At 37.8% G+C, this 15,923-nt stretch overlaps 1 protein-coding gene across 6 annotated transcripts; it reads left to right on the top strand.

Annotated features, from left to right (window-relative positions):
* The first annotated feature begins 122 nt into the window (after window positions 1–122).
* Window positions 123–14,288, top strand: fbxo11b (F-box protein 11b). 6 transcript variants are annotated; one of them, XM_027002642.3, is made up of 23 exons: window positions 298–372; window positions 2,433–2,502; window positions 3,272–3,399; window positions 3,526–3,607; window positions 5,918–6,062; window positions 6,431–6,560; window positions 6,778–6,861; window positions 7,052–7,184; window positions 7,373–7,479; window positions 7,603–7,714; window positions 7,868–7,974; window positions 9,375–9,512; window positions 9,609–9,826; window positions 10,074–10,254; window positions 10,344–10,466; window positions 10,545–10,630; window positions 10,801–10,877; window positions 11,122–11,265; window positions 11,449–11,559; window positions 11,812–11,919; window positions 12,008–12,116; window positions 12,219–12,317; window positions 12,503–14,288. In XM_027002642.3, exons 2-23 carry the CDS (start codon window positions 2,496–2,498, stop codon window positions 12,630–12,632), a joined length of 2,559 nt encoding a protein of 852 aa, XP_026858443.1. In that variant the 5' UTR covers window positions 298–372; window positions 2,433–2,495; the 3' UTR covers window positions 12,633–14,288. The 6 variants fall into 6 exon arrangements, 5 of the variants coding, with proteins under 5 accessions (XP_026858442.1, XP_026858443.1, XP_081553426.1 ...); XM_081697300.1 differs by having other exon boundaries at window positions 317–372; window positions 2,433–2,492; XR_014117149.1 differs by lacking the exon at window positions 2,433–2,502 and having other exon boundaries at window positions 123–372; window positions 12,008–12,058; window positions 12,503–12,641.
* Window positions 14,289–15,923: the final 1,635 nt, after the last annotated feature.

Here is a 15,923-nt window from a genome sequence, read left to right as displayed (position 1 = left end):
ATAGGGATCCCTTGTGATTTCTCCCCCCCCCCCGCCTTTTCGTTTGTGTCCCCGTGTGCGTTAATGGCTCCTCCTGCAAGAGAGAGACGGAGCTTGCATCGAAGAGTACAGGGGGAGCTGCACGAACACCCCCACCCCCCCCCCAAACAAATTGCTGTAAGTTGGCGTTATTTTTAAGTGTTTACGGCGTGGAATTGGTTTCTTTGAAACTAGGGACCCTATGTTAACGATAGAGGAGAACGTCCGAGGGAAACGATCTAATTTTTGAAAAATCAACTCACCAAATGAACTCCGTCAGAGCAACCAACAGAAGACCCAGGCGAGTATCGAGGCCGCGCCCGGTGCAGCCGGAAAGGAACAACGGCGAAAGAGGTAAGACACGACAGTAACACGATACATGAATGTGTATTTCTTGTCGTTTAACACTGTTGGTTGGTGTGTACTATGAGGCGGTTTTTCTCTAGTCCTAAGAACTGATTAGATTCAGCAGGAAATGTCGAGGCTCAGAGATAGTGGCTTGCAGGCCAGGCCGCGCTTTGTTTGGCTTCATTGGCCACGAATTTGAACTAGCTTGTCGGCTATGCTCAGAGCCAAAACCTCAAAGCTCAGTAATTATCGCGCTGTTACGTATTGAGGCAAATAAAATACATATCAAAGCCCTTTCGATTCGATTGATTTTATAGAACTGTTTTATTGTTAAATAAAAATAATTTAAAATGTGTATTTGGACATTACGTCTGCGTAGCTACCCAGTGGGCTGCCATTTTGGGGGGTGTAGGTTAGTGATGTAAAATTGCTAGCTAGGGTTAGCCAGTTACCTCAAATAACTAGTTAGCTAGCATCCATTGCTAGGAAAAATCACTTGTAAGGAAACACATTAAATTATTAGGGTATGAAATATAGAAAGGAACACTGTGTACGTACATACAACCCTTACTCGAGTTACCGAAGCACAGTAGTTTTAAAGTTTATTTTTACATTAGCCTACTGTCTGTTTACACTGCCAAGACTTATAGCAGTAGCTAAGCGAATGGCTGCTACCTAGCTAGCTACGCAGTTGGGTTCACGCTAATGAAGTTTGGAGAAAATGCTCGTCTTTATGTGTTAGCTAACTGGAATTGTTAATGTTTGAAAATATTGTCAAGCCTATCGATCTTATAATTAATGTTTATGCGGAGGGTATCAATAGTAACTTTGCATCGCAACCATCTTTATAGACACGGCCTTGGTTTGCTTGAAGCTAAAAAAAAAAAAACCTACTGCGTTTGTGATAACTAGTCAGAAACCTTTGTTTTAATCTGTTCAGGTAAATTACATTATTGAGTGCTAAGTAAGTTACGTAGCTCTGCTTGTTAAACAAAATGAACTGTTAGCATCTGTGGGCATTGTTGATCAGGTCTTTGTGTTAATGGTTACCGTACATTTTGCTTGTTAATTGTTTGAAAGTCTTATGATGGACCATCAACATGTAAGCCTCTAATAGGTCTAAAGCGTTTTAAAACCTTAATCACAGGTTATTTTGTCTGATTTGTAAGTTTAACAGTAGAACGGCAGTTAGTGTTTTAAGCACACTTAGGATAATAATTACAACGTAACATCAGATTTATCTTTCTTTGTAAATTAATTACTCTAGTTCTAATTTCTAAATGATGCATTTGCTCTAACGGGTAGGGGTGTATTCTATTGGGCTGATTTGATTTTGGTATGAGTAGTCTGCTGTTCTTTAGGTAAAGGCTATTTGAAATTAGCAATGTACATTTGAACCGGAAAAGTCATCTTTTGCCAGAATCACATCAACTTTGCTTTTTCAGAGGATTTTTTTTCATTAATTGATGCATTTGTTTTCTAAATGGGGGGTTATTGCAAGCATGTTCCAAACACGTATCTCAAACTTTGTTGACGGTCTTTTAAGAAAATGATTACTTTTCCGCTATCCAACATAAAATCGTACAGCCAGGTAGCAAAATAGATTTTACCAGTGTTTTTTCCTTTGTCAAAAGAACTGACGTATTGTACTCCCTTCTGCCAACAGATCAAATTATCAAGGATAAGTTTGTTGTAGATACTTCAGATTCATCTGCTGGTATTTCAAAACCTATTTTATGATGCTGCTTGAACTTTATTGATATGGATCTTGGCGACTTGCTTTGTATGCAAACCTCTGCAGCATACAGCGTTTGAGAAATGTCTTTAGTTAACACTCCTATTAGTTAGGAATGACGTTTGCAGGATAACTATCCCAGGTAGCATGTAGATTAGATCAGTACATATTGGGCATTTTGATGCCTTGCAACCCTCTATAAGTGATTGATTGTTGGTCAGCCAACAGTGAATTCAGTAAAATGGTGAACACACAGTGACTAGCTTCAGCTCGTGCTGACAGTAGTGCATTACCATTTAATACGTTTTTAATTTTTGGATGTTGTCTCCAGGTGCCATTTGTGCTGTAGGGAAGGACAGACTGTAGGCCTCTCAGGTGATCAGTACACCAGGTAATGACAGGTAGGTAGGGTGTGCACACACAGAGGTCTTGAACAGGTAGGGATTGTGCAGTTAGGACACAGTACAGAGTGCATCATGTGAAACAGAATATTTAAAAAAGGGTTATTCAGGTCAAGGCTGCCAGGTAGAATGTTTTGTGCAGTACTGTGAAGGAAATGGTGAGCTGTTACCTTCCTTTCCTCATGATTAAGATAATTGCTTTAGAGAATATCACAATGTTTGCAGTTCTTTGATCTTTTAAAGCAAAGTCAGTTCAGAGTGATAGGGATTGTATCGATGAGGTATATTGACCATACTCATAAACTCACGGTGGCATGGTTTGCATAGCGTAACTGTGGCTTGCATCATCAGTTGAGTTGAAGTGTTTCTCTACTCATTTGTATTCAAAGAAGGCCTTGATTTTCCTTCTCTACCTCAGATGGTTTTCCTGTGAGTGTATGTCTATTTTTATATGCCTGTCCTGCTCTGTTACCACTAATCCAGTTGTGACTTTTTTGTGCTCTATAACTCTTTAGGTAGGCTGCACCATTTTTACAAGAGGACAGACTCGTAAAAGTGCTTCTGTATGTTTTTGATGAGTCCCGTATCTGTCAATCTCTGTCTCTCCTTTCTTGTAGGTACTGTATGCTTCATAAACTTGGAAAGGGGAAATTTACCAGGAGAATATACCTGGTATATTCTATAGGGATCACTGACCTGTTACTGTATCTTGACAAATGACTACCTGATTGAGTTGTACTTTTTTCTGTTTTGTCCTGTTTCCATGCAGATGAGGACGTCCCTGCAGATATGGTTGCAGAAGAATCAGGTCCAGGAGCTCAAAACAGTCCATACCAACTCCGCCGAAAATCCTTGTTGCCCAAGAGAACCGCTTGTCCCACAAAGAGCAGTATGGAGGTAAGCAGCAAACTGAACAGTTTTTCAATTGACAAACTTTTCAGGTCACAGATATAGCATGTTTGTTTATATTTCCTTTCAAACATCATTTTATTATTGTTTCAATGTGGTGTTCACATTTTGAAGGGAGCGTCCACTTCAGCAACAGAAACATTTGGCCACAGAGCAAAACGTGCCAGAGTGTCAGGCAAGTCCCAAGACCTTCCAGGTGAGTTAGGAAACCGATGATGACTTTACCAAAGTGTTGGTAATTATGTAGAACATATGGACATAAAAGCTTCAGTAGGAATTCCCTACTGGAAATATGACAGCATGAACATGTGAAAAGCAGAAACGCTGAGGCCTTTATACTAATCTTTGGTAATGAAGAATAACTAGCACACCGTTTGCCTCCTATTCCTTGGTCTGTATAGAGTGTAAATAAACTTTATTTTGCTATGATTTCTTGAACATTTAACAAGTTTATCATAGCATGAAAAAAGTAAATTACTGGTAACTTTGTGATTAACACTCACCTTTCTCATAGCATTACCTTGATGCGTGAGTGTTTGTGAGTACTTGATGCATGAACACTGTTGTAATTGCCACAGCTGTAAGCAGTCTTTTACCTCCCAAGAGCTAGAAGGAAAATGCTAGACAGTTACACAGGAGCAGTTCACCTTATTTCACAATTGACCCCTTCTAATTATTTATGGCCAATTTCTTTCTTTTTTTTTTTCTTTTTCTTTTTTTTTTACACCAATTAAGTAATTTAAATGAAATAAAACAGCCCCCACCCCAATTTAACTCTCTTAAATGGCGAAATACTTCTTGCACGCATTGTACACGCATGCCTCGGCTAACAGGGATAGGAATGCTTGTAATTACTGTTAATTTCCCTCCAAGAAATAGCATTATATACCATTAAATAGCAGTATGTTTGTTTGTTTTTTCCTCTTCATCTGCCTTTTTGCTTCATAGATTGACTGTCATTATCTCTGTGATCAGGACTTGTTCATTCATAGACTTGTTCAAGTAATACTTGCCAAGTTGGTAAGCAAACAATGTTCATAAAAGTGTTAGAATATAAATGAGGTTGATTCTTATAGTGGTTGCTTTGAACATGGTGTCATTGTTTATCACTTTGTGTCAGTTATGACTAAGTAATACAGCACCCCAAATTTGGCTCAAAGCTCTGTCTCTTAATGGAAAAGAATGAAAAACTTAATTTTGCGGTGGACAATTTTCAGTAACTAAGACATATATAGCCAGTGAACATATCCTGGTGATGCCATTTGCTGTTTTTAAACCAATCAAATACAAGAGCAGTTTGTTCTTTCTCCAGCAACTCAAACCTATGAGCCATGAAGAGATTGGACTGAATTGCAGAGGGAAGGCGTTGACCTTTGAAACAAATGTTTTTTGTTTTTTTTTTCTTATTTTTTATAAAATACATATGTGGAGGAAATGAGCATTGTCTATGTATGCTGAATGATTTGTCATAAAATCATGTAATTATAATTTACCATTGATGGTGAAAAAAGATCATTGATGGTGAAAAAAAAAAAGATCTTATAACTGCATATGTTACAAAAACTGTTTGACTCTATCTAACAGGTATTTAATGGGGTTTTGGGTGATCTTTTAAGTAAGACACAAGTTACCAGTAAGAGAAATGAAGCAATTAAACATTTCTAGACAAAACTAGTGGCTTTGCTAATACTCTCAGTATTATGACCACTAAATAATGCAGAGTTTCAGTAAGGGCACATTTTTTTTCCTTTACACAAGTTTGAGAACATTATAGATTGTTTACTAAGCACTACAGGTTAATTCATTTTTCCTCAGTGATGGTGAATTCCAAAATTAGGTTATTAGTATCTTAATCCACATTGTGATCACTTTAGTGAGAAACAACTGGTTGAACAAAATGACAGTATTTTCCATCTAATTTGGTTAAATGGATTACAGGTGTGTGATTCAAGATGGTTCTGTATTGGTGTAAGTGAGGGGGACACTTCAATAGGGAACTCCTTTTGATTTTAGCGCAACATTGTTAGCCATATTTCTTATGCATTAGATTCGTAGTTTTGAATTCATGAAACCTTTGATTTAATCGAGTATTTCTCATTTAAAAATATCTTGGAGCCTTTACGTTTCATCCCTGAAACAGTTTGATTGTATATCCTGTATTATCTCTCTGAGCTATTTTTAATGTTTAAAGCTTTTTATTATATTTAATAACTTTTAATTGGACTGGTTGATTGAAGTTTTAAATAACATTCATGTGATCTCCAAAATGAAGAAGGCTGAATACTTTTACAATTCATAGAAATGAACACTGGCACTAAATTTTATTGTGCAAGTTAGATAATGTCCTGTTTTAGACAAATGTACCTCTTTTTAAATGTACCTAAAATTATATCCTGAAACTCACACCATTTTGTACTAATATTTAAAATGATTTGTGGCTTTGCCAAAATCAATTTGTTGCAGTAAGAAACTGTCTGGATTAACCTTTTTCATGTCTTCCCCTTAGCTGCCCCTGCAGAACAATATCTCCAAGAGAAGCTTCCAGATGAAGTGGTCCTGAAGATCTTTTCCTACCTGCTGGAACAGGACCTGTGCCAGGCAGCTTGTGTGTGCAAGAGATTCAGTGAGCTAGCAAATGACCCTATTCTCTGGTGAGCAGTGCACCTTAGATTTTGTAGATAATCTTCAAGTGCAGACTTTTCCTCATGATCTGTTACTTCACATTCTATTTGAATTTTGTGGATTTCAATTTGGTTGAAGTAGTAGTAAGTTGATTGTGTTGGTTGATTTTGTATTATTTAGTTAATAGTTTGGGAAATATCTAGAATTTGTTGCTGTGTTATTTCGAGATAATGGGGATGGAGAATGTACAGGATCCAAAGCAGGGTTTTAGGTTTTTTGCTGATTATTGCTTTGTAATTGGCTTTGATTGCAAGGATTTCCTCAAAGTAGTAACAGTTGAATAAGTAGTCAAGCAGTTAGTCTTGTTTCTAATGATATTTCTGGATTTGTATTGTAGGAAGAGATTGTACATGGAGGTGTTTGAATACACACGGCCCATGATGCACCCAGAGCCAGGAAAATTCTATCAGATAAACCCTGAAGAATATGAACAGCCCAACCCATGGAAAGAAAGCTTTCAGCAACTGGTATGAATGGTTCTGTCTGAAATCCCCAGACCCTCTAAACTCCATAGCTGCATTCTTTCATGGTGATCGCTATGCTTCATGTGTTTGTAATTTGTTTGGGGGTGGGGTGTTCACGGCATCTGCCCCTCGAGGAGTCATGAATAATCAATGAACATTGTGCTTTCATTCTTTTGAGTGTGTGTAGTTGATTCATAACTTGAAGCTTTGTTTTTTGCAGTATAAAGGAGCACATGTAAAGCCTGGTTTTGCAGAGCATTTTTACAGTAATCCAGGCAGATACAAAGGAAGAGAAAATATGCTGGTATGATATTATTTTTAGTTGTTTATTTATTTATTTATTTATTTAGTTAGTTAGTTAGTTAGTTCTGTTATCTTCTATTGGTGTTGTCTTTTGATTGTCTATATTCGTCAGTCATACAAATTATAGCCTGTACCCGTTTTCATAAGTTTTTATTTTTTTTCCCCTCCTTTTTCTTAAATCTGGTTTTCAGTACTATGACACCATTGAGGATGCTTTGGGAGGGGTCCAGGAAGCCCACTTTGATGGGCTGATATTTGTTCATTCTGGCATTTATACAGATGAATGGATCTATATTGAATCTCCCATCACAATGATTGGTGCAGGTAAATCTAGTTAGCATGTTTATAACTTGTTTGTATGCAAAATACTTTGCCTCTGTAACCCTTGGATATCAAAATCACAATGAATATTGTGATAACAGATTCAGCACCACACTCACGGAGCAATAGGTAAAACTACTGATGCCTGGACATGTTACAGAAATTATATTTTTGTTTTCTCTTTTCCACAGCCCCTGGAAAGGTAGCTGATAAAGTTGTTATTGAGAACACTAGAGATTCAACATTTGTTTTCATGGAGGGTTCAGAGGATGCATATGTGGGTTACATGACTATTAGGGTAAGTCTTGTAAACCACCTTGCCTCCTTTTTTAAACACTCAACTCTTTACTATAATATTTTGTCTGCTTTTCACATTGTGACAGGGGATTGTGAGATTTCAGTTGTCTTGTTTTACCTGTAGTTCAACCCTGATGATAAATCTGCCCAACATCACAATGCACACCACTGCCTGGAGATCACCGTGAACTGTAGCCCCAATATCGACCACTGCATTATCCGCAGCACCTGCACGGGTAGCGACAGTTTGTGTTAAGCTATTGCTACCTCATTAATGTTTGTGTTGGGTTTCTAGTAAATATTTTCTGACCATGCTTTTGTGCATTTTAGTCATCTGTGCTTGTTATTGTGTATTGTTTTACTTTACTGTTCTCAAAATGTCTCTACAGTGGGGTCAGCAGTGTGTGTCAGTGGCCAGGGTGCATGTCCTACCATCAAGCACTGCAACATCAGTGACTGTGAGAATGTGGGGCTGTACATTACTGACCATGCACAGGTAGGAAAACAACCTCGTGTCACAGTGGCGTATGTTTCATTTCACCTTTTGGGGGGGAAATGCTCAAACTACCCAACCTAATACATTATATAGTAGTGTGAGCAGGAATTGAGGGGGACGCCTCTTCCCCTCCCAAAACTACACCCGTGTCTTGTAGTAATGTGTAAAACTGCTCCCATCCTTCTTGGGAATCACCATGGCATCTTTCATAAGGCCATACCAAGCAATGTTTAAAGGCGTTTTCACACTCGATTCGAGTACACTTGAATCTGCTAATTATTGCTGGTTTGCGTTCACACATAAGAACTCTATCCGAACCGTGGATTGTACAATTCTGTGCATAATTTTTTTGCACATAGTTTCACAAAATTGTAGGAAGAAGCTTCATCCATTTGCTACTTATTATTTTTCATGGGTACAAAACAGCACTTTTGGGTTGCATGCAGGAGCACCGAGGAGTCATTCTTGTATGAGAATATTTTTGCTGCATTGTACATCTATAGATTTATTTATATATTTTTTTTATTTTTTTTTCCCTTCCTTTTTTTTCTTGTAAAATATACAGTGCTGTGCAAAAAAAAATTAGGTACCTGAGAGAAATGGATTTAAGAATTTTATCTGCATAGTATGTTTATTTAAACAGAAAATACATGAAACTTTAAAAGGGAAATAACACAATAAATCAAAGCAGTCTCATTACAAAATTAACCAGTCTCTCAGCCCCCACACACGGGTCTGGGGGCAGATGGCTTCAACACCTGCTGAGGACCACACCAGAGCTTGCTAGAATCGAACCTCAGCCCACCGATTTCAGAAGGACCAGACATTTTGTGTAAAAATGCCAGATTTCAAAGGTCGTGGGTAGAAGCTTTTTGCTATAAGTCAAGAGTTTTGATTCATTTGTTTTCTGTGCACAGTTGTTATACCCAAGTGATGCATAAAGCAATGGTTAACGTTTCTGTGAAGGTGCATGAGTATCAAACATCAGTGCAATTGACTAATAAGTTTATAATTATATTGTGTGGGAATTAATCTAGTTTGGGGGGGACCTAAGAAATGCAAATAAATTGATGGAAATCGATTTGTTCAACCCAACAAATTTTTATTACCAATTGGTTTGTTGTAAATATCCAGAATCAAGAGTTTATAGAGTCAAACAAAAAAGTAATATTGGGGGGGCCCCCTTGTGGATTCAGCAGCCTAAAGCTGCTGCTTATACTTATTGCGACAAATGACTTTAGACGCTGGTTACTTGGTTTTTATATTACAACATTGTGCGTTTTATACGATTCCTATTGTTGACATTCTTTGTGCAATGTTAAAATCTAGTATGATGGACTTTTCTCAAAAGTGGAAACTTGATTGCATATTTTCAGTTTTCTTATTTGCTATTTTCTTAGGGCATTTATGAAGATAATGAAATCTCAAACAATGCACTGGCAGGGATCTGGGTTAAAAATCATGGCAACCCCATCATTAGAAGGAACCATATCCATCATGGCAGAGATGTGGGGGTGTTTACATTTGATCATGGAATGGTAAGACCACTCCTCCATTTTAACTTTTCTATTCTCTCACTGTCCCAAGAATGATAGGCTGTAGACTTATTTCTGATTGTCTGTCTCCCCCTGCAGGGCTACTTTGAGAGCTGCAATATTCACAGAAATAGAATTGCAGGTTTTGAGGTGAAGGCCTATGCTAACCCTACAGTTGTGCGCTGTGAAATTCATCATGGCCAGACAGGAGGCATCTACGTCCATGAGAAGGGCCGAGGCCAGTTCATAGAGAATAAGATCTATGCCAATAACTTTGCTGGCGTGTGGATCACTTCCAACAGTGATCCCACCATTAGGTCAGGGTTCCTTCAATCTTCTTTAAATCATTTGTGTGTGTGTGTGTGTGTGTGTGTGTGTGTGTGAAAATTTGTGATGAGTTCTCATAATTAGTACGAGAACTGTCTTGCATGTACATTTTTGAAGAGGTTGACAAACTGACAAGCTCGTAGATTAGCTTTTTGTTTTTGTTCACTTCCTAAAATCAGGCAGTTACACTGCATTTGTCTACCTGTGTCTTGAGTTTTTTTTTATTTTTTCTTCCAGGGGTAATGCCATCTTCAATGGAAACCAAGGAGGCGTTTACATATTTGGTGATGGTAGGGGTCTCATAGAGGGAAATGATATTTATGGAAATGCCCTGGCTGGCATTCAGATCCGAACCAACAGCTGCCCTATAGTCAGACACAACAAGATTCATGATGGCCAGCATGGAGGCATCTATGTGGTAAATTCACACACTACTGGTTTTTATGCTAAAATGTTTGCTAAAATATTTTTAGTTATGCTAAACATGATTCCTTCTTGTGTTGACAGCATGAGAAGGGCCAGGGTGTTATTGAGGAGAATGAAGTGTATAGCAACACGCTGGCAGGGGTGTGGGTAACCACTGGGAGCACACCTGTGCTTAGGAGGAACAGGATCCACAGTGGCAAGCAGGTACACATCTTCATCATATTTTCTCTTCATGACTTACAGTAACTGAAGTGATGCAGAAATTTTGGTTTCTCTTTATAGGTTGGCGTGTATTTCTATGATAACGGTCATGGAGTGTTGGAAGATAATGACATCTACAACCACATGTACTCTGGAGTCCAGATCAGGTAGGATGCTCTTTTACGGAGGTTTTTAAAAAAAACAAAAAACAAAACAAAACTGGTCAGTAAGAGTTACAGGCCTAAATGAAGTCTTCATTTTTGCATGTTTGCTCTAAATACTGAAGCCGTTACTGTGGCCTGCATAACACATTTTGATCCTTCTTGTCTGGATGCAGAACTGGCAGCAACCCTAAAATTAGACGAAACAAAATATGGGGAGGGCAGAATGGAGGTATTCTTGTTTACAACTCGGGTAAGTGAATACTTTGCCATTGTCTTCCTTCTTACTGCACTTCATGAAGCTCTGAGCCCAAATTGTTCTTGTATTTGTCAGCCTGAGACAGTAACCCCAGTTTATGATGCATTACGGCCATAACACTCCATCTAGGGCGGCTATAAATACTACTCGTATAGTTGTTCTCCTTACATCAGGGTGGAAAGAAAGAAGCCCTGAATGTAACACGAATGTCTGTCTGTTTTTAACATTGTGTTCTCAGGGCTTGGTTTCATTGAAGACAACGAGATCTTTGACAATGCAATGGCAGGGGTCTGGATTAAGACAGACAGCAACCCCACCCTACGCAGGAATAAGATCCACGACGGCCGGGATGGTGGTATCTGCATATTCAATGGTGGGAGGGGTAAGGCAGAAGGAACGGTTTGTTCTTTATAAGTCCTCTGTGAAGTGGGGGGGCTTCTACCACATGCCTGGGAATTTGCATTTGTATAGATCATATTGACCAGTCATGGATGTTTGTTTAAATATGTTGATGAATTAAACTTATGCTGTCCATGAGCATACTGCAACAAATGTCTGTGTGCAGGGCTGCTGGAAGAAAATGACATCTTCAGGAATGCCCAGGCTGGTGTTCTCATAAGCACAAACAGTCACCCTGTGTTGCGGAAGAACCGAATATTTGATGGCTTTGCAGCAGGTCAGTTGATGTGTAGGGAAGTGAAGTGCATTAAAAGTGAATTATAGTGTTCTAAACTTTCTAAATATTTAGCACTCTATGACTAAGTAAATTATATTTATTGAGTGTATTTGAGATGAACCTATACTTTTTATCTCTGTTTAATAATGGGTATTTTATTTTGCTGGTTATATTAGGTTTTGCTCATTTTGTTTAGTACTGCTCTAATTTATTTATAAATACTGTATTATGTTTCTCGTTTGTTCCATTTAGGCATTGAGATCACAAATCATGCTACAGCAACCTTAGAAGGCAATCAAATATTCAACAACAGATTTGGAGGTCTATTTCTAGCCTCTGGTGTCAATGTCACAATGAAAGGTAAATACTATTGAGCGTCTATTGAGTGTCTGTCTGTTTGTTGTCCCTGGGTGTCATCTAATGGAGATGTCCCTCATTAATCCTTCAGACAACAAAATCATGAACAATCAGGATGCCATTGAGAAGGCTGTGAGCAGAGGTCAGTGCCTGTACAAGATTTCCAGTTACACCAGCTATCCCATGCACGATTTTTACAGGTACAGTAATTGGTGTGATAGTTCCCTTAAGGAAGTTGAAAAAGGTCTGTAGTTCAGAAGTTAGTTTATTAACATAATTGTTCTTTCTGTACTTTCTCTTAGGTGCCACACCTGTAATACAACAGACAGAAATGCAATCTGTGTGAACTGTATCAAGAAATGCCACCAAGGGCATGATGTTGAGTTTATACGGCATGATAGGTTAGTGTACATTACCTACTAGCTTTGTTCATATCCCAAGTTACCATTAGACCTGCTTCTTTTTTTAAATATATTTGATAATCTCTCTTAAACTCTGGTTTCAGTTAAATTGAAGAATTACTACTATTAGGTTTATTTAATCCAAACACATCTGATCTGACTCCATCTGTTATCTAATCCCTTAGGTTTTTCTGTGACTGTGGTGCAGGTACATTGTCAAACCCTTGCACATTAGCCGGGGAGCCAACACATGACACGGACACTCTGTATGATTCAGCACCTCCTATAGAGTCTAATACTTTACAACACAACTGAAGCTGAACTTGTCCTCTGTTTCAGCACTCTGGTCTTTAATTTAACCTGCCTATAATGAGCTTCTGCCACTTTGGGCTTAGAAAGACTCTGTAAAGCAAAGGGACACCAGGACTTTGAATAAATTGATATATGGGAAAGAACCATTTGAGAGGAGATATGCAGAACTCCCACGGAAAGCTGCCACTTTGCTGGAAAGTGATGTCTGTGTATCTCTAAATGGAAAGTGTTCTGATGCAAATGGAAGCAAGAACTATCCTGTTCTTTTTCAGTTGTGCGAAATGGCTTTCTGCCTGCAAAGAGTTAAATGTTGAGAAACTTTGGAATAGTTAAGGGTTGCACAGAGAAGCAATATGTTGACTCAGGATTCTGGAGATTAAGAGATGAGACAACAGTGGCATCACATTTTGGAGGAAAACGATGGAAACTTTCTTGGTCCTTCCAAACCGATCACCCTGTGCAGTCTCAGTGACGCGTGCAGGTTCAAGTGGAGAAGTTCTGCTGCAGTTTTGTACAGACCTGACAGTGGCCAGAACCCTTTGGAGCCATAGCCTCTTTCCAGAGAGGCTTCTTGGACAGAAGGGAGAGCCATGATGACATGGCTTCCTTGGCAACTGTTTCTAGGTAACAGATGTGCTGAATATAATGTATGGTTTAAAAAAAAGTCAGAAAAAAAATGTGGTTAGCACTTGCTTTTTTAAAAAAAATATGCTAATGTTATTCAGATCAACAAATATGATTTTAATGCTTTCTCATGTAGTTTTGTATTTTCAAGCAAAAAAAATCTTACAGTATTTGAATGTCTTATTTTATTATATATTATATTGTTATTAATATTTTCGTTAGCGCATGTTAGGCTTGTAATCATATTGTGTCTCAGCATATAAATTCTTTCTGTGAAAGAGGATTAGTGAAGAAAAAGATTTGGAAAACATAACACTAAAATATCCTCCAGCGATGGTTTTCGATATGCATGGTATGAAGCAGTCGGTGCATCCTTCCCTTTGGCTGTGATTCCTTAAAGGCCACTTAAGGTGTTCACTTCACCTTCCACTGCCATTTAGATAAAAACAGAAGGGTTCTCTGCATTTTTCTGTTCTTTCAAGAAAATGTCTAACAGTTTAGAAAAGTAATTTCTAAACCAAGAATTAAGTGCTACTAACGTCCCAAAGGCAATTGAGTTGCCCATGAACAGTGAACATTGCTTATAACAGCAGTGTGAAATCCTGTGTCCCTGTTGACTTTACTCTTGTCCATATATTGTTCAATCAACATGACATTGATACAAATGTCCCCTACTTCTAATCAAATATATTTTCTTTTGGGTCCATGGCCCATTGTGTGTGTGTTGCATAAAATTGAAAAGCATTGCTGGAGTTTACCATGTTAAAGGCCCTGGCCTCTTAGCTGAGACATATCTCTACAGCCTCACTGTCTTTTTGCCCCTCAACTTCATCCCCATCTATGTGTAATGTGGTGACTGTGGCTTCTCATGCCGCCTGAATTGTATGCATGTACCATAACATCTAGACTTAATATATTGTGAAGTATTCAATAACCATTATGTAGATGCTAGTATGAATTTAAAAAGGGTTTAATTTCCTAGAAAAAAAAAGGAAACTGGTCATTTTTAAGAAAATAAACTTTATTAGATCAAGACTAATTGTTTTTATTTCATAGAATTTAATTTACTTGACTGCTGCCAAACTGATAAGAATTCATGTCATCGTGGCTCTGTCTGGATTTTTTTTTCCCCTCTTGCTCTCTGTTCCAATCAAATTTGTTACTGTAATAATTTCCATAGTAGTCATAAATCCATTCCCCACTCTGGAACTCCAGACTGTTGAGTGCCGCACCTCTGTTGCTTGTGGCCTGAGGAGAATGCAGCACTGGGTTACACTGCTTGCTGCAAACTTACAGATGCAATTTTGGAGACATTTGGCTTGTGCCTTAATACTACTAATTTCTAACTTGAAAGCTTTTTATGACTGTCAACACAAAGCACAATTAAACACCTAGCACCCTGCTGGCAAGAGCTTGTCAAACATGACCTGATTTGTAAAATATATATATATATATATATATATATATATATATATATATATATATATATAAAAATTGTAAAATACAATCCATGGTTGCAGGTGTGGCCTTGGAGAAATAAGTCAATATGCTGAGCTCTCTATGTACACCAAGCAAATATTGTGAAAGCAAAGTCCTTAAATATCAATGCTGTAGAATTTTACTGCAGCTTGCCTGAGTGGGTTTTTATCCTGTCTGATAAAACATCTAGGTCATTATTGACTCAATTCATAAAGCTGTGGCTTTTCTCAATACTCATGTAAATAGGAGTATCTGTTGGGCAAATGAGATAAGCAAGGGCCCTTGGAGTTCTTTAACAGACCCTTCTGACAGACTAGTTTGATGGTGGCATATTAGTCCTCTATAGTATATACTCAATTAGTAGTCATAAAAACTTAGCATTGGATAACTGTGACCTAGTACAGTTTTATCTTGGTTTGGATTAAACCATCCTTGAAATTGTCTTCATTGACATTTTTTACAATAGTCATGTTTTACTGAGAGGTTTCAGTTATTTTTTCCATGTAACTTTACCTCTTAACTGAGTACAGCACTGGTGTTTGAGACTCAGTAAACTATTTACTGTTATTTTTTAGTTCATTATAGCAGTAAGCATTACTGATTTTCTCTTGTGTGTATATATAAAACCATAGCAAATGAGGTAATTGGTTATATTATTTTGAAACAAGGACTTTTCTCTGGTCTAGTTCTGCATCAATAATCTATGATGTATATCCTAACTATTAATTCAACAGGATTACATTACACTGTTTACAAAGAATACAAGTCAACTTTAATTTTTATTAATTGGCTCTTATCCATTTTGCAGCATTTTGGCATAGTCAGACTAAAAATGTTAGGCATATTGTACCAAATGACACCAAGATATATCATGGGCAGTTTCAAACACACATGCTTACATAGGACAAAGTGTATATGAGACCAATATATGTAACATCATTAAAAGTCAATAGCATTGTAGAGGTATTTGATTAGACAGATGAGCATTACTGGCAATGCAGACTCTTGCTTGACTGCATGGAAACGTGAATTGTTTGCACATGCTCTTGGCCTTGAGCTGCTTATCTGTGGATGTATTGGCCCAGTGGTTTGGATATTAAACTAGATGGTGTGTTTGAAGCAAGGAAGAATTACTTAGAGTTGTTCTGTACCTAACTTGATTATGTACTTGTACAGTCAAAATCATATAAG

Source organism: Electrophorus electricus, chromosome 15, assembly GCF_041902795.1.
Source record: "Electrophorus electricus isolate QZ-2024a chromosome 15, ASM4190279v1, whole genome shotgun sequence".
Classification (NCBI taxonomy): Eukaryota; Metazoa; Chordata; class Actinopteri; order Gymnotiformes; family Gymnotidae; genus Electrophorus; species Electrophorus electricus.
This window is presented reverse-complemented; position numbering and strand designations above follow the sequence as displayed.